The sequence below is a fragment of the Phacochoerus africanus genome, chromosome 3, assembly GCF_016906955.1.
Source record: "Phacochoerus africanus isolate WHEZ1 chromosome 3, ROS_Pafr_v1, whole genome shotgun sequence".
Taxonomy (NCBI): Eukaryota; Metazoa; Chordata; class Mammalia; order Artiodactyla; family Suidae; genus Phacochoerus; species Phacochoerus africanus.
In genome coordinates this window covers 202,786,610-202,813,997 of record NC_062546.1, presented here as the reverse complement: position 1 = coordinate 202,813,997, position 27,388 = coordinate 202,786,610, and the positions used below count along the sequence as shown (strand labels likewise).

Sequence of the window (27,388 nt, the reverse complement as noted above, 5' to 3'; positions counted from 1 at the left end):
GGCAGGGGGACATGCTCAGCTGTGCCCAGGTGGTGCCCGGCCACGTGTCTCCCTACTCAGGCTCTTGCTGAGTCCCCAGCGTGACGTCAGCAGGCACGAGCAGGCACCAAGGGCAGTGGGGACTGGAGCCCAGCCGGCTTGGAAGGCCAACCCTGCACCCTCCACCCCAACCCCAACTCCAACCTCGTGGCAGAGCCAGCTCTCGGCAGCGCTCACAGGGGTGGCCACATGAGGGCTGCTGGCAGCCTCGCCATTCCTGGAGCACCCCTGAGCTGTGGGCCTGGGGTCTTTCCAGGAGAGAAAGACCACAGAGCACCCACACAGTCTGATGGCCGCATCGCTCTGCGGTCCCAATGCAATTGGTCCTGACGCTGGCCCAGCTGGCCTGGAGCACCCCAAGGTCAGCGGGGAAAGGGCATCTCTGAAGGGCAGAAAGGAGCCACTCAGCCCGTAGGATGTCACGCAAAAGAGCACCTCTCGCCAGCCCCCACCTCCATGCCAACCCATCTTCCGCAGAGGTACGGTCCCTTCCACCCCACCCCCCCCAGCCTCTCCCCTTGCTCCCCCACCCTACCATCAGCTCAGGCACCCTTCTGAAACACGGCAACATGTCATCACATTTGCGGCTGATGTCCCAGCTTCCTGAGCCTGCAGAGCGACTCTCACAAAGGCTCCACCGCGCCCCCTGCTTGTTTCCAGGAGGTTTAAATGGGGGGACCCCAGGGAGAGGTGGTTAAGGCAGCTGATGTGTTCTGCCCTCCTGGAGAGCAGCCACAGCCACGGACAAGAGCTGGGGAGAAAAGATCCAGGCTTCCACAGACGAGGCACCCAGTTCAGAGCTAAGGTACAACCCAGCGGAGACAGGATACGACAGCGGTTCTCCATGGGGCCATTTGGTGCCTGGGCATCTGTGGTTGCCGCTCCCAGGTGGAAGCCAAGGATGCTGTTAAATATCCCACCATGTGCAAGACAGCCCCCCCCCACCATGTGCAAGACAACCCCCCAGACCCCTCTCATGTGCAAGAAAAGGAAAAACCCAGGAAACTGGACCGCAGGTTTGGGAGCCTGTGACCACCCAGTGCCCAGCCGTGCGGCCGCTTCATCCTGGAGCTGGCTCCAGGCATGGGTTAAAAATAGGCAGGTACCTTAGTAGCTTCTGAGAGGTCAGATAAGCCCCAAGATAAATAGCGGGGGACACGGCCCGGGTGAAGTGGCCCATCATTTCCAGGAAGTTAACCAGAGGCGCGACACCAAGGCTTGGCTGCCTGACAACGAAGGAGCTCGAAAAATCAGACGGCCTCTTACTGGTTCTTCAATTCAAGGCCAAGAAGCAAAAATTCTATGGACGGGGAGTTTGGGGTTAGCAGATGCGAACTATTCCATTTAAAGTGGATAAGCATTGAGGTTCTGCTGTTCAGCACAGGGAGCTATAGTCAATCTCTTGGGATAGAACGTGATGGAAAATCACATAAGAAAAAGAATGTAGGGAGTTCCCGTGCCTCAGTGGGTTACAGACCCAACTAGGATCCATGAGGATGCCAGTTCAGTCCCCGGCCTTGCTCTGTGGGTCAAGGATCCAGAGTTGCCGGGAACTGCGGTGTAAGCTGCAGACGCAGCTTGGATCCCACGTTGCTTCAGCTGTGGCTGTGGCTGTGGTGTAGGCCTGCAGCTGCAGCTCTGATTCAACCCCTAGCCTGGGAACTTTCCTATCACAGATGCGGCCCAAAAAAGAAAAATGCAATATACATATTGCATATTTATATATATAAATAAAATAATGTATGTGTGTGTGTGTGTGTGTGTGTGTATGACTGGGGCACTTTGCTGTCCAGCAGAAATTGGCACAACCCAATCAGCTATACCTTAATAACAACAGAGGGTCAGAAGTTCCCATCGTGGCTTAGCAGCAATGAACCCGACTAGTATCCATGAGGACTTGAGTTCGATCCCTGGCCTCACTCAGTGGGTTAAGGATCCAGCGTTGGCAGGCTGTGGTATGGGTCGCAGACACAGCTCGGATCTGGCGGTGCTGTGGCTGTGGTGGAGGCCGGCAGCTGCAGCTCCGATTCGACCCCTAGCCTGGGAACTTCCATATGCCAAGGGTGAGGCCCTAAAAAGCAACAAAAAACAAAACAAAACAAAGCAGAGGGTCCTATTCCATCTCATGTCAAAGAAGTGTAGACAAGCTCTCAACTGGGACCAAGTCCACACGGTCTGACGCTAGAGCAGGCGTATGGTTTGTGTATTTAAAGCGGCAGGCGTTACTGCCTTTGCTCTGGGTGGTTGAACCAGTCCCGAGGGCTGTCCGTACGCCCCTGACACTCAGGGGATGGTCTTTCCTGCATTCTTCTCACACCTTTGTGGGGGTCATCGGCTTTCCTCTGCCCTCGCCCCCACCTCACTCCAGCCCCCATCTGCCGAGGGAGCTTCTGCCCCTGCCTCTGGATCACTGATGCCTGGGGCACATCCTGGCCAGCTGGGCAGTACTGCTGTCCCCTGCGGGAAATGAACACAGCCCCCAGGCGGCGGAAAGGCCCCACCAGGCACCTGGCAAGGGCCTGCCTTTCCCCACGTGACTCACTGTCCAGCCGCGTGGACAATACTACTCCCCAGTCACACACAAAGGAGAAGAGACTGGGACGCACTGGCCTGCCGGGGGACACGCGCCTTTGAAAGGCTGGCTGGGCGCCCCCGGCCGCCCCCGGCCGCCCCCGCCCCGCACCTTCTTCCCGCGCTGGGCTCCGTTCCTGCCCGCAGGCCGCCCCTCCTGCCACCCGCTTCCCCATCGCATGCCTCTGCTCTCACGAGACCCAGTCACTTCTGTGCCAGAGAACACACCCCGGTCACAGCATATTTCAACGAAGAATAAACCATCGCTCAGAGCTCTGCTGTCCACCACGGCAGCCACCAACCACAGGCGGCTATTGACAGCTACCCGAATTAGAATGAAGTAAGTTTAAAACGCACTTCCTCCGCTGCACTGGCTGCATCACAGGGGCTCGACAGCTACGCAGGGCTGGCAGTGGCTGCCACGACACACAGCCTGGAGTCAAGGATCCAGCGTTGCCGGGAACTGTGGTGTAGGCTGGTAGGTCCCATGGCCACCAGCTCGGCTCTGGATGATTTTGAAATACATGGGGGGTGATTTAAAGCAATAGCTTAGGGCATCCGGGGAGAAGCCATGTTAGTTGTTAACATGGAAATTCCATCTGTCTGGGGGTCAACGTGAAAGACCCCATGAACACAACGGATGTCACAGAAGAGGGTGGGAAAGAACAAGAAATCAAGGCTCAGGGGGGAAGATGCATAAACACGTGGGAGGGAGGTGGAAAGCATAACGGACCACTTTCCATCTCCCGGTTTCCTTACGTTTAAATATTATCATGACCACTGGGTGACTTTTCATTCACTCCCCCAAGCCAAGAAGCGGGTGGAAAGACTGCAATATAATACACCAGTGGAGGCCCTGGACCAGTTCAGGCCCCACATACTTGCTGATCCACGAGTTTGCCCCTTGCCAAGACCGTATCACATTCTGCCTACCTAAACTCTCCAGGTATTCTGCACTTGCTTTACGGAAAGTCCATCTCGGACCTTGGAGAATTTTCCAAACAAATAAATGAGTTATCCTTGACACCTGAAGCTACAAAACTCTTACTTATTTATTTTTTTTAATGTAAGTCTGCTCACCACCTTTGACATTTATTCCGCTCTCAGTAAAAGAACATCAAAATCGGGAGTTCTCTTGTGGGGCAGTGGGTTAAGGATCCGGTGCTGTCACTGCAGTGGCTTGGGTTGCTGCTGTGGCACAGGTTCCACTCCTGGCCGGGGAACGTCCACATGCTGAAGGTGCAGCCAGACAAAACAAACACTGTAATGACTAATTCTCTTCTTTGGGCTGCACGGACATTACACCTTTCTTGGTATAAGTCTCAGATTATTTTTCAACTTTCTTCTCAATCCCTACTGCCCCCTAAATCAAACATAAAACTCTATTTACAAGTACCAAATTAGAGAGGTTTGGCTTGTTAGCACCAAGAAGCATTTCCTCCTAACACGGACTCTGTGGTCAAGGGCACCGGCTTTGAAGACAGGGGGACAGGGTGCCTGTGCCCTGAGGAACTCCTTAATGTATAGTCCCAACATTTCAGCCACCCCCACTGCACCTCAGGTGGTGTCCTGGTCATATCTTGTGGCATCCGTCCTCCTGGCCTTTGCTCAAATTGTTCCCACAGTTGTTTAGTGCCCCATTCTCATATTTGAATGGATCCAAGGATCACCACACATCTGGGAAAGGCTCCAAGAGGAAAGACAGAGGCCAAAGCACACAATGGATAAAAATAAACCTACCATCATGCAGGGAACAAAAGAAATCTTCAGGAAAACCCAAAATACCAAAAGGAATATTCCCCAGGATGATGAGAAAAGCTACTGCATTACTGAATCAAAAAGGATGCGATAAAATGGGACAAAGAACCCAAACCCCCAAAAAACTCTTAGAAATTAAATCTAGAACAGATAAGTTTAGTAGAAGAAGTGAAAGGTTAAACTGAGTAATCGCCCATAAAAATATCACCCAAAGACAAAAAGCTAGAAAACGAGAGGGAAAGGGAAGTTATTTCCAACAACAAAAGTTCCTTTAAAAGAGAACAGACAAAAGGGTGGAGAGGCGAAAATTTCCCAGAATTTTAGGATACTAATTTTCAGGCTGAATGAACCCAGCTAATGCTTAATAAATGGAAAAATAAAATCCAAAACGCCAGATTCTCTTTTAGGATCAAGAGGAGATGGTAAAAGCTTCCAGACAGCAAAAACAGACGTAATACAAGATACTGAAATTATAAAAGGCTTCACAAGTCTCACAAGTCAGAAGAAAATGCCTTTGAAGTTGTGGTAGAAAATAGTTTATACTATGTTGCTATTTATTATTTTATTTTATTAAATAGATAATGTAGCCACATGGTTCAAATACCAAGGGTATGAAAAATTACACTTAACGAATCTGCTTCCACTTGCATCTCTAATTTCTTCTACCGTGCTTTTGGCCAGTGTTTCTTTATGCAAATGCAGGCAAATTACAGCCTTTCTCACAGAAGGGATGGCACGCTATCTTCACTTTCTGCACATTGCCTTTTTTAGCTAACAATACATGCTGGAAATCATTTCAAAGAATACAGAGACATCTTTGTCAATTTTTGGAAAATTATTTTAACCTAGAACTCTATCCTCAGCCAAACTATTTAATATTATGGTAGAACAAAGGCATTTTTCAGACATGCAAACACTTAGCAAAGGCGGCCTCTCTCAGAAAGCTACTGCAGGATGTGTTCCAGCAAAATGAGATCATAATCCAAGCAAGAAGACAACACAGAACCCAGAATATATGGCTCCACTGATGGCAATGACAAATAAGTGGCAGATGGGATTCTCAGATTGGTGGCAAAGGGAAGGACAGCTGAAGCAAATCCCAAGAGCACTCAGAGCAGACTGGATCTAGAGGACAGACGTCTCCAAGGGGTACATCTCCAGGAGGGAACAAGATGGACGGGGTAGATTATCTGATTTGTTTCATCTCATAGAAAATCACAGTGTGAACGGGTCTGCTGAAAAGGTGGCGAGGCATCAGGGGTGACAGCTATGTAGAGAGATGAGCAACGGTGGGGGGGGGGGGAATAATCAACTCCAAAAAGAGCGGAAAGCTGCACAAGGACAAATGTCACAGCACACTACCCGGCTCTGCAGTTCGTGCTATCAAGTTACATCGTCATCACCGGCGGTGTTTTCAGAGCATCAGTCATCGTGCTGACATCTTGTCATAAAATAGCTCATCGCCCTCCTGGCCACCCTGTGAGAAGCACACTCTTCAAATGCTCCCATCTACATGTGAGGGGACAGAGGCACAACGTGGTTAAGTGGCTCTTGCCCGGGGTCCCGGAATACATGGCAGAATTGGGCACTGAAGCCAAGAAACCTGACTCGAGCACCCACCTTCGGAACGGGTCTGCCAGTGACCATTTATGGAGCCTAAAACTGCAACGTAACCGTGGTGCGAAGACAAGAGAAAGCAGGGTGGGGAGAGGACCTTAGCTACAGAACCCCTGATCCCAAGTCTGCATCCTCCAAAGCAGGAAGCCGCGGACAGCATCTAAAGTTGAAAAAATAACAAACACTGCACGTGCATACTATGTACAAATAAGGAGCTAGTGACCAGATCACGCAGGGTCCTGTGAGGCCATTAAGAGCTTGGCTCTTGCCGAGGGACACCAGAAGCCACGGGGACATGATCGGACACATTTTATTGTTGTTTTGGTTTTTTAAAGTGTTTTGGCCGCGTCCGAAGCCTGTGAAAGTTTCAGGGCCGGGGATCGAAGCCCCATCACAGCAGTGACAGCACGAGATCCTCACCCCGCTGTGCCACGAGGAACCTCCTAGGATCTGACATATTTTACAAGGCTTCTGTGTGGAGAACAGCCTGGAAATATGGAAGCAGGGCAAAAGCACGTACTACTTTAATTAAATAAAAATTCATTTTTAAAGATGAAAGGATGAAAAGAGGAGAGGAGAGACGACAGGTAGAAGAGAACCTGGGACTCCCCCCATGAAATGTCAGGCCGCACGGCTAGGAGGTCAGTTGGGGACAACGGTCTTGAGACGGGAAGCAAGTCACCTCGACTCGGGGACACCACCTGCAAGAGGGCCTTGGGCCAAGACACCGACCCAGGAAACAGCCTGGCTGCTGAGCTGGCACCTCAGTTCCTAGATGACCTTAGGCAAGTCACCTAGCATCTCGGAGCCTGTGTCTCCACGTCAAAAAGAGAAACTCTAAGCTCTTCTGACGGTATCCCACAGTTATAGGGGTGAAGCTTCTGGACAAGCTGGTGCCCCTTAGGCCTTACAAGCAACCCCTTCTCCCTCGCTGGACCTTGACAGGCTCCCAGATGACAGGCTCCCAGGTGACAGGTCCCTGACTGAGGGACTTGAAAGGCCATCCACACGCATGCACAGCCCTCGCTACCGGACCAATGAGTCACTAAAGCGTCACCCGAAGAGGGAGAGGGGACAGCTGGCTCTCTGACAGAAATAGCCTGGGTGGGGCCCACCAGCCATCTGAGACAGCGGACTGTCAAGCCCCCAGCCTCTGGCTCCAGCTCCAGCTCGAACTAGCTCCGCGGGATCGCGGCAACAGCCCAAGGTCATGGGCGCAGTGCTTGCCCTTCCCCCGACAGCTCAGACTGTGACAAAAATCTGCCGTGAGTGCTTGTCTTGTCACATTCTTGATGCTTGTTATTCATACCCCAAGATGTGTGTGTGTGTGTGTGTGTGTGTGTGTCTCAGGAAGATGAGCGAGGGGAGGGCCGGAGTTACTCCACCTGGCTGTGCTACAAGTCGGGACAGGGCGGCTCTGGCTGCGGGACAGTCTGGGCAGCGCCAGGTGCTGAAGGACCCTCAGCTCTCCTCACCCTGGAAGGAGAGGCCCTGACACAGTCCCCCATCACAAACTGCGGGCCACCCTGGATGACACCATCCAATCCCCTGGCCTGCCTCAGAACAGCACATTCACTGGGGGAAAAAGGCATGAGGGTGACGGGGCAATGAGTGAAACAGGCGGTCCAGGCAGGCCTGGGTGTCACAGACGGCCTGCACCGTCTCACCGGAGAGCAGGGACTGCACCAGGTAGCAGGAGTGTGTCACACGAGCTGAGCTCACCCCGAGACTGCACGGCCCAGGGGAGCCTGAGCTGCTAGAAGCAGAGGAAGGGGAAGCGGAGAGCCAAACCGAACCAGATTTCCAGGCCCTTCCGCAAAAGGGTCCCAGACTGGCCCTTGATGGCTCTGCGGCTTAAGGAGAAGTCATGGTCCTTCAAGACAGGTGATCTGCGGGGGTGAACGGGGAAGGATGCGGGATGGGGGCAGCAAAGGAAAGGGCCGTTTCAGATTAGAAGGTCCTTTGCTATTTTATTTTTTGGCTGTGCCTGAGGCATGTGGAGCTCCTGGGCCAGGGATTGAACCCGTGAGCCACAGCAGGGACAAGGCTGGATCCTTAACCTCTAGGCCACCAGGAGCTCCCTTGTTCCTGCTGTGGCTCACGGGTTCAATGTCCCTTGTTTTTGGGACTACCCAGAATGAGGCATGAGGCTGTCCTAAGGTGGGGAGCCCAGAAGCTGAGCCCAAGGCAGGGATTTACACGCCAGTGACAGACACAGGGAGCACAGCTGGCAGGAGGGAGGGAGGGAGCAGAGGGGCAGGGAGGGAGGTGGCCTCGGTGGAGTCTGCCCTCAGCCCTCTCCCCTGGGGAGCCCTGGAGCATGAACTGGAGCACAGAGTTGGGCCCCAACGAGGCAGGTGGGGCAGGGTGGGGCATTTGCGTCCTCCCATCCCCGGGCCAATAGCCACAGGGCTGCCCCTGGGTGGGCGGCGAGGTTTTACTCCCTCCCCCACAAGGGGGCTCCCATGGGTCCTTCTCTAGGGAAGGAGTGGCCATGAGCCCAGCACTGCCGAAACTCAGGAGTCAGCGGTTGACACCTGCCATGAGGGCACCTGGAAGATGCCAACAGCGCCCGCCAGGGGGTCGTGTGCCTAGAGGGCGGCGTCCCCGTGGGAGCATCCTGGAGAGGAGGCCACGGGAAACAGTCCTGGGGTCACTGTGCTGAGTGAGGAAGGGATCCGACCAGCGTTCACGGCCACAGGGGGAAGCTGGCCCAGGGGTGACAACGTGGAGGAAAGGCCTTGTCGCCTGGGGAGGAAACCCCTGACCTGCCTCGGGTGTCTCGAGAGCAGCAGGCTCACTCCGCGCGGTGGCAGGTGCTGAACCAGAGACTCGCGATGCCACTGAAATCGTCAGCAGGCTGCCCGAGGCGGGAGGAGGGAGAAATAGAGATCTGCCTTCAAAAGGCCCCTCCTGGGAGGCGAGACAGGCCGCTCACGCTGCCCAAAGCGCTTACGGGACCTTTTTCCTGACAACATCTCCCTGAGTTCCACCGCAGCCAAGACAGTCGGAAGCACGCTGCCTGCGTCTGCGGGGCTTTAAAGTTAGAACCACACGTTCTGTAAACGCGCCGGGGCCATAAAGTAGCCGCAGAAATAAAAAGGCAGCACCTCTGCTGGGTCCCTGCCTCCCACTCCTGCCCAGGAGAGTCCAGGCCCAGTCCCCACCCCCACCCCCCGGCTGCTCTGGGCTCCCTCCCCCTGCTCCTGCCTGGAATTCTCCACTTGTCCTCTGGGCGCACATTCCTGGGGACCTGGCCCGTGTCCCTCCAACTCCTTTGCCACTTTCCTGAGGTCTCTTTGGAGCCCACACCTCCCCAAGAGATTGAGGGGTGGCTAGCTCTCCCCATTTCCGGGAGGGGCCTGACTGGGCACAGGGTAAAGCTGCCCCCATACTGCTGAGTCCACCGTCCTGGTCCCAGAGTGGCCAGGGAGATGCAAGGAGGCCCGTCGGGGAAGATGCTTCTAGCTCTCAGGACAGAGCCATGCCAGGGGGTGGGGGCGGTGTGGGCTCAGGAGGGGCAGCCTGGGAACACAGCAGCCAGTCGCCAAAAGCAAGGTGGCCTGAGGATGAGGCCACCCGCAGAGGACAGCCCAGCAGGGCCAGCTGCAGGGACACGGTGGAGAAAAGGGGCCAGCGTGCTGGTGAGGCTGCCTGGGAACCCGTCCTCCAGCCAATACACTTCCCCTGGTGGAGGCCAGGCTGGGTCAGGTTTCTGTCACTTCAAAAATAACTCAAAATGCCACCTCCTCCAGGGGGGCACCCTGATTGCTCCCCTTAGTCCCAGCAATCAATTGTAACTCTCTCATTTCCAAACCTTCAGGGCCCTTTTAATCTCAGGTTTCTTCCTGTCTCTGTTGCTATTATTGACCTGAGTCAGAACCCCGGCTCCTCCAGGGGGATCCTCTTCGGGTCCATCCCTGAATCCTAGCGTCCCCCAGACAAGGCTTCGGGCAGCGTGGCACAAATCTGCTGAATCAAGGAGCAAATACAAACGCCCTGGACTTCAGACAATTCTGTTGATTTTTATAAGAACTCTTGAAAACTCCACGGTCAACATATATTTGCCATTTGAATAGTATCTTTTTTTTGGCTACACCTGTGGCATACAGAAGTTCCAGACCAAGGATCAAACCCAAGCCACAGCAGTGACAATGCCGGATCCTTAACTGCTAAGTCACCAGGGAACTCAACAGTGATTCCAATTTCGCAGGTAGGAAGCAGAATTCAATTTGGCGTAAAACAAGAAATGTTGCAGCAGTTCCTTCCAATTCTATGGAAGTGCCAGTTAGCACATGGAACACCTAAATCTTTGGCTGGTTTTACTGGAAGGATGGGTGCGAAAAGCCCTTGCATTTAGCTAGTTACTTACTAGCTAAACTAGTCTACTAGTCTACTAGGAATTACTAAACACTAGTGTTGCTCACTTGGTGTATACTACTCACTTTCTTTAATCCTGACAGCTAGGGGGGGATTTTTTTCTCCCCATTTTAGAGCTGAGGAAATGGAGGCTGGGAGGCGCTGAGCAGGAGCGCACAGCCCCGGAGGAGCTGTGTGTACTTTCAAGGTCTGACCCCCACGTCTGAATCTGTCACGGCCAGCACTCCCCCGGGACCGTGGGTTCCCACTTACTGTCCGCCAGGAGCCCCCGCCGCCCCCGCCAGCCTTTGCTCTCAAGTCTCTTTAGAGAAACACCAGCAGATACAAGGTGGACTCTGGGAACGCTCAGTCTCCACAACCACTACCGGAAAGACAAGCCCACGGATCCTGGCCCCTCAAGCTTCCCAGAGAACACTTGTTTCGTTGTGTGGTTAAATACACACATAAGGGACCGTCTTCATGGGCGTGGGATTTATATTCAAGCCACTACATTTAGCAAATGTCCATATTTAGCCCAATGTACTTCCAGTGGCTGTACCTCTTTTTGTTTTTTTCGGTCATGCAGCAGATGTAGGAGCCCCTGCTCTGTGCTCTGTGTGGAGCTGGGCATACAAAAACGGGTAAGACATCGCCTGCCTGGTTGTCACCTTCTCCAGGAGGACAGGCAGGTGAACGAATACTGCTGAGGCCACTCAGCAGGTGTAGGGAGCCTGCGCTAGAGGAGCCAAGGGAAGGCAGGGAGACTTCTGCCTGGCATGACGCGGGAGGTCTCACAGAGGACACAATCTACAGTGGGTTTTAAGGGATGAATAGGAGTTTTCCTGGAAAGCCCTTTTTCTTCAAATGCAGAGAAAACCAAGGCTTTATTCATTCAGGCAACAAATACCGATTGACAGCCATGTGCTCATCCAGCAAAATCGCCTAAGAACTGGCTATAGAGTAGACCTCCAGAAATAGCTGACAGATGAAACCAGACGCCACAGCCTAAATGGCCTGGCAGTTTTTCCACGTGATAATAATGATATGCAGAGGAACTCTCCAGGGCACGCCCGCTCTTAGAGGTGGGTGGAAGGGGGGTTGCACAGTATCTGCATATGTATTCTCTATAGTTAGCACCAGGATGGGCACACAGTTCAAAAGCTGGAAAAGGGCACACTGTGAAAAATCCAGTTGAGTGCACGATGGGCGCAAGGACTCGCTCCCCTGTCCAGGGGAGCCTCAAGCTGCTGGGATTTAACCTGAAGGCTGAATCCTTGTGGGAGAAAAAGACACTTGGACAGCCCCGCGCGCCTGGGGCTGCTCTCATTTGCCACACTGCAAGTTCATCAGCCACCGTTATAATGAACTCTGCCCAGGAAACTTTGATGAGAACCTCTCAGCGTGCCTGGACCCGTTCTCAGGCTTGGTTCTGAAACGACACGCACAGGGACCCCCCTTTCGTCCCCAAGCTGCGCCCTGTGTGACAATCGAGAGGACAAATGGTCCCCGACAGGGGCCGGGTCATTTCGCCAGGGCCATGTGGCCTCCGGGCACTGTCCTCAGGCCTCCAGGGTCGGGCCTACAGCACCCCCACGATGCGATGTGGTCCAACAAAGCGGGGGCTCCCCCCCACACGGCCGGCCGGGGTCCCTTCGCGCGGGGGGCGGCGCCCCAGCCAGGCTCGCCCAGGGGGGCAGCGGCCCAAGAGACCCGGCGTGGGGGGAGGGGGCCGTGTCGCCGGCCTGTCCCCGGGGCGGAGGACGGGCGCCTGGCCCGCCGGCCGGCCGAGGTCCCGGTCGGCCCGCGCCCCGCCGGCGGCGCTGCGGTCGGACGGACGGACGGACCGACGCCTGACAGCGGCTGCAGCGGCGCCCCGCGCGCCCGCGCCCCGCTCCCGGCCCGGCCCCGCCGCTCACCTCACGCGCGATCTGGTTCAGCGCGTCGTCCTCCGCCGTCAGCCGCTCCCGGTTGGGGAGCCGCTTGCGCCCCGAGCCCTGGGTGCCCATGTCCATCGGGCGCGTCCCGCTGCTGCGCGGGCCCGTGGCTCCCGCCGCGCGCGCCCCGCTCGGCCCGGCCGGTCCCGCGCGCTCGCCCCTCCCTCCGCCGCGGCGTCATGGCGTCAGCGGGCCGGGGAAGCGGGGACGCGGGGACAGGGGCTGGGGGTGCCCGGGCGGGGGGCGGGGAGCAGAGGGGCCCGGGGACACGTGGAGGCGGGGAGCCGGGGGCGCTGGGACGCCAGGGGCTGGGGGCGTGGGGACGCCTGGGGACCACGAGCAAGGACATGGCGGGAGGGAGGTTTGGGATGGCTGGGGGTCGGGACCGCGTGGGCCCAGAGGACTGGAGCGCCCGTGGGAACAGGACAGGAGCTGGGGGGCATGCGGGAGGGACCGGAACACGGTGACCAGGACGATAGGGGCCCGCGGGGACCCCAGGGTGGGGAGCGGGGACGGGTGTGTGGGGACAGAGAGGGGGGCAATGAGCATAGGACCGACGGGCAGATAGATATTTGGGCTGGCTGGGGGTCGGGGGGGCAAGGACTCAGGGGAGGGGCTGATGGAGGCTTGGGGCGCCTGTGAGAATACCTCGAGATGCTGGGGGCGTAGGTTGGGGGAGTCTTGGGTCTGTGGGGCCTGAGACGCTGGAGGGTGGACCCCGCTGGTAACCCTGGGCTTACCCGCCCCAAGGCAGTGGTTACCGGTCCAGCCAGGACCTCCAGGGTTGCCGCGGAGCCTGGTGGGGTTGGGTTGTGGAGAGGGGTTTGCACCCAAGGGTGGTTCAAACGTGTGCCCCAGGTGAGGTGGGATCTGGCGGCCACAGATGGTGGGAGCTAGGTTCTGAGGTCAGGCCCAGGGGCTTTCAGACCCGGCTGAAGGGTCTGTGATCTGGCCTGGGACCCCCACTCCCCTGAGCCTTACAGCTCATTCAGAATCCTCCTGTGATGGGGGCGCTTCTCTTCTCTACTGGCCTGTCCTCTGGTCCCCGCCTTTTCGTTCCTGAGTCCCTAGCTTCCAGGAAAAGGCCTGACCCAGGGCTGCTCTCTCTAAGTAGATGCTGAAAATGGAGGCTTACCTCCCACGCTCTAAATAAAGGTGGATTTAGAAATGAATGGAGGAGCTCCAGTCTGGGCTCAGGGAGAGAATCTACCTGGCATCCATGGGGACACAGGTTCGATCCCTGGCCTTGCTCAGTGGGTTAAGGATCTGGCGCTGCCATCAGCTGTGGTGTAGGTGGCAGACATGACTCAGATCCAGCACTGCTATGGCTGTGGTGTAGGCCGGCAGCTGCAGCTCTCTCTCGCCCCCTAACCTGGGAACCTCCACATGCTGTGGGTGCTGCCCTAAAAAGACGAAAGACAATCCATCAATCAATAGGGAGTTCCCCTTGTGGCTCAGCCAGTTAAGAACACAGCATAGTGTCTGCGAAGGCGCAGGTTTGACGTCTGGCCTCATTCAGTGGGTTATGGATCCAGAGTTGCTGCAAGCTGCAGCGTAGGCATAGGTCCCTCAGCCTGGGAACGTCCATGTGCTGCAGGTGTGGCCCTAAAAATAAAAATGAATCAATCAGAGGATCAGATTAGGTCTACGAAGTCATCGCCTTCTTGTCCAGGGTAATGACCTTAGTAACTGCTAGGCGTGAGGATTGAATTAGAGAAGAAGAATGTTGCTGGCGGAAGCATGGGGTCCAAAATTAAGAGATACATTTGGGGGGCTGCAGCGGTCTTTAGTGTAGCCGGGGAAGAATGGGAGGGCAGGACCATCCTGAAGTTACCTGTGATCCACCCCCACCCCCCCACCCCCGGCCAGGCATAAGTACGGTTAACATCGTAGTGTATTTCTAACCAAGTGACGGGAGCAGGTTGGTGTGGGTTCTTAGGAAGTTATCTGGGAGCTGATGGAGGAGGGAACAGAAAGGGGAGCAGTGGCAGAGAAAGATGCTGGAGGTTTATTCCAGGGAACAGACCGTGGGGGGTGACACAGGAGGGGGATCCAAGTGCCATCGCTCAGGACACCTGAGAAGACTTCCATGGGATGGGTCGACAGGGCAGATGGCATTAGGGCTGTGACGTTGTTCACGGCTGTACCCCTGGAGTTTGCGTATACCTGACACATCGGAGGGCTGAGAAACTCTCTGTCAATTGAGTCTCCTATGTTGCATCACGCGGCTTAGGACCCAGAATCCTTTGGTGATGCAGCCCTGGTTGGAGGACCAGCTCTTGCTCCCCCCTCCGCCTTGCTGGAGGCTCACGGCTCCCCTTGGGGTTTTGTTCAGAGATGGGACTCACTTCCTCGGGGCTGGCTGGAGGCATCTCTGAATAGTTGCAGTCCCTAGACGGTGCTCTCAGATGTGGGGCTGAATTCTCTCTCCCACAGCATCCACCCACATCCGGGAAAGGGCCCCCTTTCAGGAATCATCAGAACCAGCGCCGCCGGTCCTCAGATGGTCCTTCTGCGTCATGGTCCGCGTGCCTCCTCTTCCTCTGGGTGGCTCCTTCTCATTTTGACATCCGTTCTTGCCTTTAAATGGAAATCCGATACCTGCGCTGTTGGGGGGGGGGGCAGTCCGCCCAAAGAGGAACTCAGGGCTCAACACACAGGCCATCAACACGTGGCCCCTCCGGCTCCTGCCCCCGAAGGCCTGGTTCTGGAATGAATGGGGCAGCAGCTCCTGCTGGGGCACGGGGGAAGGTGGGCAGGGACGTTAGGCAGCTCTGTGGGCATTCCCATTCTTGGGGTGCTCCTTGAGGGAGCTAGAAACCTGCCAGATTCTGTCCATCGTGTGGAGCTGTGTTGAGCTGTCACCAGGACGCAGTGGCCTTTTCTCTTTGCCCGGGACCCTCAGCCTCTGCTCACGGTGGTCTGAGAACCTGCTTCTACCCAGAAGACTCTTATTTCTAACAGTTGTGCCACCAGCACTACGTACCCACCTCCCGTGTAGCCCTTTTCTTGTTCAGGTGATTCTAACCCCACAGGGGTTATTTCGGAGCAGACAATAGAAAAGAGACATCACCAGTTTGAGGTCCTGAGCAAGAAAATCAATACATTCATCTCCAAGCCTGGTACCGAGCCCCCTCCCAGTGCTACAGGTGCCACCTTCAGGAAGGGTCCATGAGAACGTGAGGGCAGCCTCAGGGAAGGGCACCCCCTACGGGGGACCCCACGTGGAACTTCCACCCCCTGCCCCCAGCGTTCCCTTTGTTCGAAGCCTGTGAAGGAGGGGGAGGCTGATAAGCATCCTGGAGGAGTCATCCAGGCGGGAGGACAACTCAGCGCTGCCCCGATGGGGCCTCTGAAGGGCGGCCACGTGGGCCACAAGGTGACTCACTCAGTCTGTTGAGAAAGACTTCCATGCGGTTCCAACATCGCTCACTCATGTTCCAGCTTTGCTCTTGCAGTTAACAGAAGATGGAAAAACCTCCCTCGGATTACAGCTGGGGAAAGGCTGCGGAGGATCCCGGCCCCTTACAGGGGCGGCCTGAAGGGCAGTGGACAGGACATGGAACCGAAATCATGCCGCAGGGAGGCTGGCTGAGCTCAGGGGCTCCCTGACGCCCTCTGCCCGGGAGGTTAACGGTTTGTCTCCCGTGGCCCGCTGGCTTCGTCACTTTCCGCTTTCAGCATCTTGCACAAGGCATGTCCAAAGTAGAAAATGGGAGGTATTCCCAGGGGCCAGGAGTGGCGTTCTCTCTCATTAGGTCATTTTCAGACTATTTTGAAGTATTTGCGCAAACAACGTTAAACGCATTCATGGATTACACAATCTAGTTTTAACTACAACTCAAAGGGTGGGCAAATGGCTTCGGGGATTTAAAAGACTCTCGAAAAGATAATTCCCCGAATCACAGCCAGACGCAAAATTGAGAGACGTTTCTAACTCATGAGGATTTCTTCACTGGCCTTCACGTCAGGTCACCAGACGTGGTGAGAACAGTCAGTAGTCTCCCCGAGAGTCTGCGACATGAGTTTACATTTCCTCCCAGGAACGATGATCTCATTTTAAGCGACGATAGTGCCCTGATAAGTTGCTAGATGATAATGGATTATGAATATAGTTTATATACAAATAAATATCTAAAATTTGGTGAGTATTTGAATGATATTTGGCGCTTGAATCCATGCTTAAAAGAATATAGATTTTAGACCAGTAGTTCTTTAATTTTTGGCTGTGCCTGTGGCACGTGGAAGTGCTGGGGCCAGGGGCTGAACCCGTGCCACATCAGGAACCAGAGTCACAGCAGTAGCAATGCCAGCTCCTTAACCTGCTGAGCTACCAGGTAACTCCTAGATCAGTAATTCTTAAATGTGGGGGATTGAGAACTCCTTTGGAAAATCTGATGAAGGCTGGATTCCTCTTCCCGCCACCAAAATCATCATAATAAATGATAATATTCAAGAAAAGTGCATGTGAATGGGGAATTTGAGCACAGGTTTAAAGGGTGATGCTTTGAAGTCCATCCCCGGGCCATCTGAACTCCTGCTCTGTGCTGTCCCCAGTGGAGCCTTTCTATCTACCAAAGCCAGAATCATCTTCCAAAATACACGCTCATCATGTGGCACACTCCAGACTTCAGGATGGCTTTGACCTCATTCTGGAGGCTCCCAATAGATGTCAGATGTCTTACTGGTAATTCATGACTAGTGATAGTTAAAATGCCGAAGTTTGTGAAATTGTTAGCAGTGTCATCACCATAATAATTTCACCTTCAGCAGGCTACCGAGGGGCAGGAATTCTGCACAAATGAGGTACCTTGGCAGGAGGATGTCACATTTAGAAAATCGCATGCCGTGTTTGTCTCTGGGGAGAAACGTGGACACAGAGCCAGCTCCAGCCCCTTCAGTCAGCTCTCAGCTCTAAAGCATTCCCGAGACCTCAAACCAAGGTAGGCTTTTCATCCTCCAGAGCCTTGTTAAGGGTCATGGGCCCACGGGTGTTTAGAGAAATGGTTGTGGCTTTACTGAATAAAGAGCGCTGTCCCATGGTGTTATGGGAACTAGGACACGAAGGCCACTTTTCTTTTACTTGCGCAAGAAAAGTGCTACAAATTCCCCTTGACTAGCAATGGAATCCGTTTTCTCCTACCATGGGATTTATTAACTATTTATTCAATCAGTTTTAAAAACAGGTGACAGAGGACTTTTAGCTTCTCATGACGGAAATGAAGCTTTCATCCAACTAATCCTCCTGCCAAAAACAATGATAAACCTTATACAAAATATAGAACGTGCCTGCTGAAGGGTAATCAAAGCCGATGGAGACTGAAGCGGATACAGCCTTTGAGTCAAGGGAAGGAAACCAGGTGACGTCCGCTTCCCCAGAGGACACTCTCCAGTCTTCAAGGTACACTAAGAACAGAACTCAAGAGTTACTGGGGGTGAATAGATGAGGGGGTCTGGGGCTTTAAGCACAGTGGACATTTAGCGAGGAAACCCCAGAAAAGAGGGGTGTAGAGGCCCTTGATCCTCAGGACCTGAATGCTAACTTATGCATCCATGGCTGAGTCCTGAACTGGGCATGTGGGGGTGAGACTCCAAGAAACCTACAAGGAAGCTGGAAGCCCGGAAGAGTTGGGCAGAGATTTCAGCCGCTGGCCAGTGTTGGGAAGGTCAAGTTGGAATTCAAGTCCTATCAAGTTAGAGGGCTTGACAGACACCTGGAGTCTTTCACTGAAACCCCAAGAAAGACTGCACCTTAATAGGAAGGCAACATCAGAGGACTAAGGGCTTTGACAGGAAAATCAAAATATACACACTGTAACAAAGCCTTGAACCAGGTCTCTACAAGATCGAGGGGCAGTACAGGGTTGAGGTAACTTTACGCTCTGATAGAGTCAAATTCAGCGCTCTTCAAAAGAAGAGAACAGAATCCTGAGCCTCTGAAATGTATTGTCCTCTACGTCCAGCACACAGTAACGAATTACTAGACATCAGAAGAATCAGGAAAATGAGGCTCTTAGTCAAGATAAAAAGAATCAATTGGAAAGGAGTCACAAGTCCCTTAGACGTGAAAATTAGCAGAGGGGCAGCATAAAATAACTGTGAGAAGGGTGGATATAATGGATGAAGAGCTGGGGAATTTAAGGAAAGATTTGGGCACTCTTAAAATGAACCAGATGGAAATTGTACAACGGAAAAAAACAATGTTTACCAATTAAAAAAACATTGAACAATCAGCTCTACTTCAATTTAAAAAATCATTGAATGGTGTTAGCAGTAGATTAGATAATGTAGAAGAAAGAATCTGTAAACCTGAGACACGGTCAACAAAATTACCCAAACTTGAGGACCAAGAAAAAAAGACATAAAACCCCCAGACTCCAGGGATTTATGCTACCATAGTCGTCACTTGACTGTAACAAAGACATCAAGAAAATTCAATGGAGAAAGGAAAAATCTTTTTTATTTTATTTTATTCTTTTTAGGGCCTCACCCATGGCATATGGAATTTCCCATGCTAGGGGTCGAATCAGAGCCACAGCCACAGCCACAGCCACAGTAACATGGCATCCAAGCCACATCTGTAGCCTACACCACAGCTCACAGCAACGCTGGATCCCAACACTCTGAGTGATGCTAGGGATCGAACCTGCATCCTCATGGATCCTATTCTGGTTCATTAACCCCTGAGCCACAAAGGGGACTCCTGGAAAAATCTTTTTTAGTAAGTGGAGCTAGAACAGAAAAAAATAAAATAAAATTTGACTCTTAACTAACACTTTACAGAAAAATTAGATCATGAAAGATTTTAGACCAAACCTTAAAAGCTAAAACTATAAAATTCTAGAAGAAATGTAGGAAAATGTTTTTGAAACCTTGGGGTTAGGAAAGGTTTCTTGGACAGTATATGAAAAGCACGAATCATCAAATAGAAAACTGATAAACTGGATTTTATCAAAGTTGAAAATTTCTGCAAAACTTCATGTCGAAAATGAAAACACAAGCCACAGACTGGACATGACAAAGCCCTTCTCTCCAGAATATTGAAAGACTTCCTATGAATCAATAAGGAAAATATAAAACAGGTGTTTAAATAACGGACAAGAGGTTCGAAGACTTGAACAGATGCTTCATTTAGGAAGATACACAGAGTGTGTGGAGAAAAGGGAACCCTCCTACACTGCGGGTGGAATGTCACCTGGTGTCGCCCCTGTGGAAGGCAGTGTGGAGTTTCCTTAAAAATCTGCAAATGAGGAGTTCCCGTCATGGCTCAATGGTTAACAAATCGGACTAGGAACCATGGGGTTGCGGGTTCGATCCCTGGCCTCGCTCAGTGGGTTACAGATCCAGTGTTGTTGTGAACTGTGGTGTAGGTCACAGATGTGGCTCAGATCCTGAGTGGCTGTGGCTCTGGTGTAGGCTGGCGGCTACAGCTCCTATTGGACTCCCAGCCTGGGAACCTCCATATGCCGCAGGAGCGGCCCTAGAAAAAGGCAAAAAGACAAAAAACAAACAAACAACCCCCCCCCAAAAAAAAAACCTGCAAATGAGTTACCCTATGATCCAGCAATCCTACTCTTGGGCATATATCCAGAGAAGACAAAACTATGATTTGAAAAGATACATGCACCCAAGTGTTCATAGCAGCTGTATACACAACAGCCAAGACAGAGAAGCTACCCACGTGTTTACTGCCAGATTAATGGATAAAGGAGAGGTGGTACATATCTACAATGGACTATTACTCAGGCCTAAGAGAGAATGAAACATGGCCACTTGCAGCAGCACGGATGGACCTGGAGATGATCAGACCAAGTGAAGCATGTCCGACAAAGACGGATATCGCATGATGTCACTTGTATGTGGAATCTTATTCCACATACAAATAACACAAACTTATTCATAAAACAGAAATAGACTCACAGGCATAGAAAACAAATGTATGGTTACTAAAGGGGAAAGGAGCGGAGATAAATGAGGAGTTTGGGATTGACAGATGTGGAGTTCCCGTTGTGGCTCAGTGGTAATGAACCTGACTAGTATCCTTGAGGACTCAGGTTTGATCTCTGACCTTGCTCAGCGGTTTAAGGATCTGGTGTTGCTGTGAGCTGTGGTGTAGGTTGCAGATGTGGCTCAGATCCTGTGTTGCTGTGGCTGTGCTGTAGACTGGCAGCTGCAGTTCCAATTGGACCCCTAGACTGGGAACCTCCATATGCCTCGGGTGTGGCCCTAAAAAAAAAAAAGAAAAAGACAGATACACACCACTGTATATAAAATACATAAACAAGGACCTACTGTACAGCACAGAGAACTATCTTCAATATCTCATAGTAACCTCTCATGGAAAAGAAATACAAAAAAAATAGGTAAAACTGAATCACTTTTCTGTGCACCTGAAACTAACACAGCAGTGTAAATCAACTCTACTTCAATAAAAAGTTGTTGTTTTTTTAAAAAACATATACAAATGACCTGGCGTTCCTGTCATGGCTCAGCAGTTAAGGAATCCGACTAGCATCCATGAGGATGAGGGTTCCATCCCTGGCCTCGCTCAGTGGGTTAAGGATCCGGCGTTGCTGTGAGTTGTGGTGTAGGTCGCAGACGCAGCTGGGATCCTGAGATGCTGTGGCTGTGGCATGGGCCGTTGGCTACGGCTCCGATGGGACCCCTAGCCTGGGAACCTCCATCTTCTGTGGGTGCAGCCCCAAAAAAGACAAAAAAATAAAAACATATGCAAATGACACAGGGACATCCTTGTCACTAGGGCTACGCAAACCGCACCCACAATGAGACGCCGCACGCTCTACATTTGCAAGAATGTCTCTCATAGGAAAGACTGACAAGGCCAGCTGTGGGTGACGCTGCTGAGCAGCTGGCGCTCTGGCACTGCTGCTGGGAGTACAGACTATAGAGCCACGGTGCAAGGCCGTTCGGGAGTTTCTTAGAAACACAACCTGCCCTGTGATCTGGTCCCTCAATGCATGGGTATTGACCCCAAAGAAATGAAAACACGTTCCCAAGGATGTGCCCAAGAAAGCTTGTCGTTGCCCAAAGCGGAGGACAGCCCCATGTCCATCAAGCAGCAGACGGACAAGCCAACCGTGCCTCTAGATGTAATTCTACTCGATGGTATAAACGAATATACCCCGAGGTAGGCCAAACGTGATGCGGAGTGAAAGAGGCCAGACACAGACACGTAAATGTTGATGGTTCCATCGATATGAAATTCTCGACGAGGCAGCACCACGCTCTGGTGTTCGAGGTCGGGAGAGGAGTTGCCTCTACGGGTGGCTGGAGTGACGACCAAGAGGCACGAGGACACAGTGGGGCGCGGGGGCTGTTCCATAGCCTCAGGGGGGAGGCCAACCGTCCAGAGGGACTTGGGGATAAGGGGCTTCCTGAGAGGTGGGTCTTTCAGATTTCAAACGGGCAGAGTCCCAGGAAAACCAGAACCAGTTGGTCACCCGACATAACGTCCGCAAACACATTTGCCACAACGCATGGAATTTTTGCACGCGTATCTACAGGCGTAAACAGGCACATGGACACTTAAAGCTTGTGCATCCTATCATGTGTAAGTTATACTTCAGTTGTTATTTTATTTTAATTAATTGATTGTCTTTTTAGGGCTGCACCTGCGGCATATGGAGGTTCCCAGGCTAGGGGTCAAATCAGAGCTGTACCTGCTGGCCTACACCACAGCCATAGCCACGCCAGATCTGAGCCGCGTTTATGGCCTACACCACAGCTCATGGTAACGCCAGCTCCTTGGCCCACTGAGCGAGGCTGGGGATTGGACCTCTGTCCTTGAGGACACTAGTTGGGTTCCTTAACCACTGAGCCATGACGGGAGCTCCATACGTCAATTTTTAAAAAGAATGCTTTAAAAAAATGATGCTGGGAAAACCACCAAACCAGTGGAAACCTAAGTAGGCAACAGAACAGAGCATTTGCCTTTTAGGCATTGTATTAAATTCATGGCTTCAATGTGGTGACTTTTGGAAAGGCCCTGACCTAAAGGGCTGCCTAACTGGTCACTTGCTACCCATCACTTCCTCCAGCCTGTGGAGATGCTGGATAAATAGATGCCCCGGAGGGACGTTTGGTGTCCGCGCATTTCACACGTTTCCTGGGAGAGTTTGGGAGGTTGGGGTAGTTTCACCTATTTCTCCCCTGTTATTTGTTGTGGGTCTCAGATACCCAGCAGTGCACTGTTTTCCTACAGAAGGACCATGGGTAACGTCAGGACACGGAAATAAGCAGGTGATTCACCCACAATCCAGTTCGGCTCATTTTCGCAGTTGTGAAGGGAATCACGAAACTCATTTCTTTCCTTCTCCTCCTGTTGTCCTTTCTCCCTGGAAGCTTTTCTGTACGTGTGGCCATTGAGCGTCTATTACCTAGAGGGCAGTGCCAGGGGGAGTCTGGGCTGTGTCTGATCTGCCCTGTTTTCTGCTCAGTACCAGGCAGGTGATCTTTGTGGTGACTGGTACCTGTGCAGCATTTCACAATTGGTAAACCTTCATACATCTGGGGCGGCTTTTCTCCCCCTGGTTTTCAGCTAAGCCTAATTATTTTATATTTTTGAACTGAAGTGTAGTTGAATTGCAATATCATATTCATTTAAGGAGTACAACGTAGCGATTTAATATTTTTATAGGTTATGCTTACTTGAGGTTATTGTAACACGCTGGCTGTACACTCCATGCTGTGCAGTCGATTCTGCAGCTGACTGATTGGTGAGGCATTTTACGTAGAAAGTCACCACGTCCTCCACGACTCACAAGTACCGGTCAGCAAAGGCAGCTTTTCCCCTTGAAGAATTGCTGTGTTTATGAGCAAGACACCATCTTTATCAACCACGCGAGCCCAGTCCTCCCAAGTGGAAATGTCGTGCAGATGTTTCCGTCTTTTTCATTATTATGGGAAAATGCTTCCCATATTTTTAGCAGGGGCTTTTAAGAGCGCTCTGTGTGCTGGCTTTGCCACTTTCTAAATAGCACAAACGTATCAGCACGTTTTGGTTATACTGAATAGGGCTCTGAAGACGCTCTTGCAAAAAGTTGCTGGAAACGTCTCTTCATTAAGATAGGGTCGAACTGCTGAACGCCTCCTGGAGGGCCCCAGGCTTTGCCTTGTTTCACTCTCAGCTGCGACAGCCCGCAAGGGTTCTGGGCCAGGAGGAGGCCCTCTGTGCCAGCATCCAGGCTATTTTAGGAACATAATAGAAAAATAGTTTGCCACTTACTCATTTGCAGCCTGCGCTCAAGTGAAATTCTTTATATCCTCATCCCCAGACAAAGAAGAGTTTATAAAAGTTGCGACAAGCAGTTTATAAAATTCAGCTTTGCCTTCATCAGGACAAAGGTGATGTGGTTTTCTTTCTTTCTTTTTTTTTGTCTTTTGTCTCTTTTTGTTGTTGTTGTTGTTGTTGTTGCTATTTCTTGGGCCGCTCCCGCGGCATATGGAGGTTCCCAGGCTAGGGGTTGAATCGGAGCTGTAGCCACTGGCCTACGCCAGAGCCACAGCAACTCGGGAGCTGAGCCGCGTCTGCAACCTGCACCACAGCTCACGGCAACGCCGGATCGCTAACCCACTGAGCAAGGGCAGGGACCGAACCCGCCACCTCATGGTTCCTAGTCGGATTCGTTAACCACTGCGCCACGACGGGAGCTCCGTGATACGGTTTTCTTATGAAACTTTTTTTTTTGACTCATAGTAAAATCTAATCACAATGCGGGTTAAGATCACTGGGTGATTAAATGAAATCACAACCCTGCAAAGTGCCCGGCAGGCAGAGTCCAGCACGGTGGAAATGTACCATAAAGCACCTACTGTGTGCAGCGTGGCAGGGGAGAGGGTTCCTGTCTCCAGTGGGTCTCAAGGCAGCCAAAGGAGTAATAACGTCCTTCCGCCCCAGCAGAGCGTCTTGCTGGGAAAATCAGCAAGAGGCACTTGCTCTGTGGGTGGGTTTATTCCTGCAGGAAGAAGCTGTACCCAAGGAAAGCCCCACAGGGAGGCTCCCCGCTGCGGCTTGGCTTTTTGCGGCCTCACAGACACGGGTTTCTCTGCCTGAAGGGCAGAAGGGTAGCAGGATGCGTTATCCCTAAATACGAGGTGTTCTCTGAGCTGCTTATTTTGACAAACAGCAGAGGCAGGAAAAGCTCAGCCAGCAGGGGAGAAGCTGCCCTTTTGTAAGTGAAATGGACACATGTTAAGAGCGTCTCTCTGTCCAAAGGTGTCTCCCTCTTTGTAACAGGAAGAGAGAAGGACCCCGAGGGGCATTCCTGCCCCTCTGATCAGTGGCCAAGGCACCACCAGGCCAACCTCATCCTCCGTTACCTGCTCATCTCCCGTAGCTGAGCCCCGCCCCCATGGCTCTGTGTGTCCTCAGCTGAGGGTGGCGTCTAAGCCACAGTCCGGGCCCCTGAGCCGTGACTCAGCTTTCCCTGGTGTCGCCCTCGTCCACGTGAGAGGAACGTGGTAACAAACTCCTGCCTGTGTTTCTCTGCTTACTCTTTTATTTCAGGGATCCCAGCCAAGAACTCAGAAGCATGGAGGGAAAAGTGTTTTTTCTGTCTCCTAAGCCATCTCGGTGTCCTCTCCAGGGACGTCCATGCTGTCCCTCGGCTCAGGGGACTTGGGATCCTTGCTCAGCCCCAGGCCCAGCTGTTGACCAAAGCTGCTGGCAGCCCTGACCCAACAGCGCTGAGATGCCCACTCCCCACAACGAAGGTCTTTGGCCTTGAGGGGAGGGCGGGACGCGGGTGGGAGGACAGCGACAGGGACAGCGCTGACGTTGGGCTGGGGCCAAAATCCCAGAGGGAGGCATGGCCTCGGGAACAAGCCCAGATAAGGGGACAAAGACGTGTCCCCGAGACGCTGAGAGAGAGCAAGGAGAGACCAGCCCGGCCACACGTCCTGTCGCCAGGTCTACCAGTGTGAGTATGTGTGTGCACGTCTGTGCGTGTGTGTGTTCGTGGAAGGTACACTGTTAAGTTTTCGCTTCCCGGTCTTGAGCGAGAACTTGCTTTTGTCTTTCTGGGCGGTCGATGAACGGATGGTGGGGAAAACCATCCGTTCAGATGATTTCAAACAACTGAGTTATTTTCCATATTCAGCTTAGTTCAGCTCCCAAAGGGGCGGTGACATTGGTTCCTTCCCTCACGCGGCCAGTCACGTCTGAGCAAGGCCTTGCCTCAGGTGGCCTCTGGTTGTGTTTTGTCATTTCCCCACTATTCACTCGCTCGCTCGTGCACCAGTTCAGCGAGTGTCCTCTGGAGACAGGCAAGGGGGGTCCCCCATTGGTGGAGCCTTTTCTGGGGTCCCCGAGAGACCCCCTTTCCCACTCTCCATCACAGCATGTCCTGTGGTTTTCAGGGCTTTCAGTTGCCAATCCCGGTGGATAGAGTGGCTGCTGTCACCGCAGCCTCTGTCCCTTCCCCACCCCGTTCTGGTTCTGCCTCCTGGGACGGCGTCTTCCACGCGCTGCTAGGGTCTGGGGAGGAAACCGATCCTCAGGCCACCGTGTTTAGGGAGAGAATCCTTTGCAGTAAATCTGCAGAGGAAGCAAGAGAAACAGAGTCAGAGCAGGTGTCTGCCTTCACCTTCCTGACTTTCCCAGTTCTGCTGGATGGTTCTGGGTGGGGGGAGGCGGGCACGGCGTGCTTTGATGTTTCTCATTATCCTTTAGGCGTTCCCTGGTGGCTCAGTGGGTTAAGGTGTTGTCACTGCTGCAGTGCAGGTTTGATCCCGTCTGGGAACTTATGCATACCACAGGCATGGACGCCAAAATATTATCTTTTATTCTCTTTAGGGCTTACCCATATATTCTTTTTTTTTTTGCTTTTTTTTGGTAGGGGAGGGGGCCGCATGTGCCGCATATGGAGGTTCCCAGGCTAGGTGTCGAATCAGAGCTGCAGCTGCTGGCCTACACCAGAGCCACAGCAACGCGGGATCCAGATGGTACCTGTGACCTACACCACAGCTCATGGCAATGCCGGATCCTTAACCCACTGATTGAGGCCAAGGATCGAACCCATATCCTCACAGATCCTAGTCGGGTTCGTTAACCACTAAGCCGTGAAGGGATCTCCTCCCATATGTTCTTGCTTTTTGCTTTTGTTTTTCGGCTGCACCCATGGCATGCAGAAGTTCCCTGGCCAGGGATCAAACTCGTGCCACAGCAGTGACCTGAGCCAGCAGTGACAACACCAGATTCTTAACCCGCTGAGCCACCCATATACTCTTATTGCAACACGTATTGTCCTGCCGATGTGACTTATTTAATTTTTACATTATTATTAACTTTGGGATGTTTTCCTCGGCCTCCTCAGGATGCAGCACGCTCCCTGAGGGCATCTCTATGGGCCCCAAAGTCTCTGGCACAGTTCTGGGGGCCGGGAAAAGTTTTCAGTACACACTTGATGAAGGAGAAGTTTTGAGACGTGTTATGTAAGAGCAGGGATGTCCTGTTTCCCTCTCACGTTGGTCCGCCTGCTCCTGGGAGTGTGCTCAAGTCTGGGGAGTAAATCTGGGTCGGACGTGGACCACGTGTCCAGAAGGGCAGCTGGGAGGATTGGATGGCTCCCAGCGAAGCCACGCTTGGGTGGAGGAGCTGAGGTTGTGAGGGTTGGGGGGCAGAGCCTGGGGGAGGGTCTCAATGCAACAGAAAGGACTTTCTCGGCCTCAGACCCTGGGGAGAAGCGGACGCCTCGGCAGGTGCGGAGGGCCTGGGACCCAAGAGGAGGGGCTGGGGTCAGGCCGGCTGGTTCGCCCACGTGTGTCTCCTGGCCCACTAATTCTGGGGTTAGGGTGATAGGCCGTCCACGGAAAATGTGTTGAGGCTGCAGTGAATGTGGGAGATGCCACTTTAAGCCAAGTTGAACGGGCGGCATGACCAGGGCGGCTCGAGGGCTTCTGCGTACAGACGTGCGTTGACTCTCTGAGAAGGGACTGCAGGGAGTGGTCACTGCAAACCCATCTGACCTTGGACCTTGTCCTGGAAACACATCTCAGGTCTGGAATTCCCAGAGCCCAGTCTGGAGATGATGGAGTATGGTCCGTTTGACAAGACAGACGCCAAGGGCTCTGCCAGCTGTGGGACTGCCACA

At 52.9% G+C, this 27,388-nt stretch overlaps 2 protein-coding genes across 33 annotated transcripts in view; one reads left to right on the top strand and one right to left on the bottom strand.

Moving 5' to 3' along the window:
• Positions 1-12,428, bottom strand: part of LRRFIP1 (LRR binding FLII interacting protein 1) — a 158,821-nt gene extending 146,393 nt beyond the window's left edge. For 15 of the 31 annotated variants that reach the window (XM_047773904.1, XM_047773905.1, XM_047773881.1 and 12 more), the window contains exon 1: positions 12,261-12,409. In XM_047773904.1, the coding sequence (XP_047629860.1) occupies positions 12,261-12,356 (96 nt within the window). In that variant the 5' untranslated portion in view covers positions 12,357-12,409. Of the gene's footprint in view, positions 1-12,260 lie in introns of all 31 variants that reach the window. The other 16 variants (XM_047773899.1, XM_047773906.1, XM_047773863.1 and 13 more) reach the window with 3 other exon arrangements.
• An 11,113-nt stretch (positions 12,429-23,541) lies between these two features.
• The window catches only part of RAB17 (RAB17, member RAS oncogene family), a 36,435-nt gene continuing 32,588 nt past the window's right edge, over positions 23,542-27,388 (top strand). Inside the window, exon 1 of one of the 2 annotated variants that reach the window (XM_047773858.1) lies at positions 23,542-23,642. Coding sequence is in view for 1 of the 2 variants with exons in the window: in XM_047773855.1 (XP_047629811.1) it covers positions 25,106-25,216 (111 nt within the window). In the remaining variant the exon portion in view is untranslated. Of the gene's footprint in view, positions 23,643-25,066; positions 25,217-27,388 lie in introns of those variants that run through there. The other variant, XM_047773855.1, reaches the window with a different exon arrangement.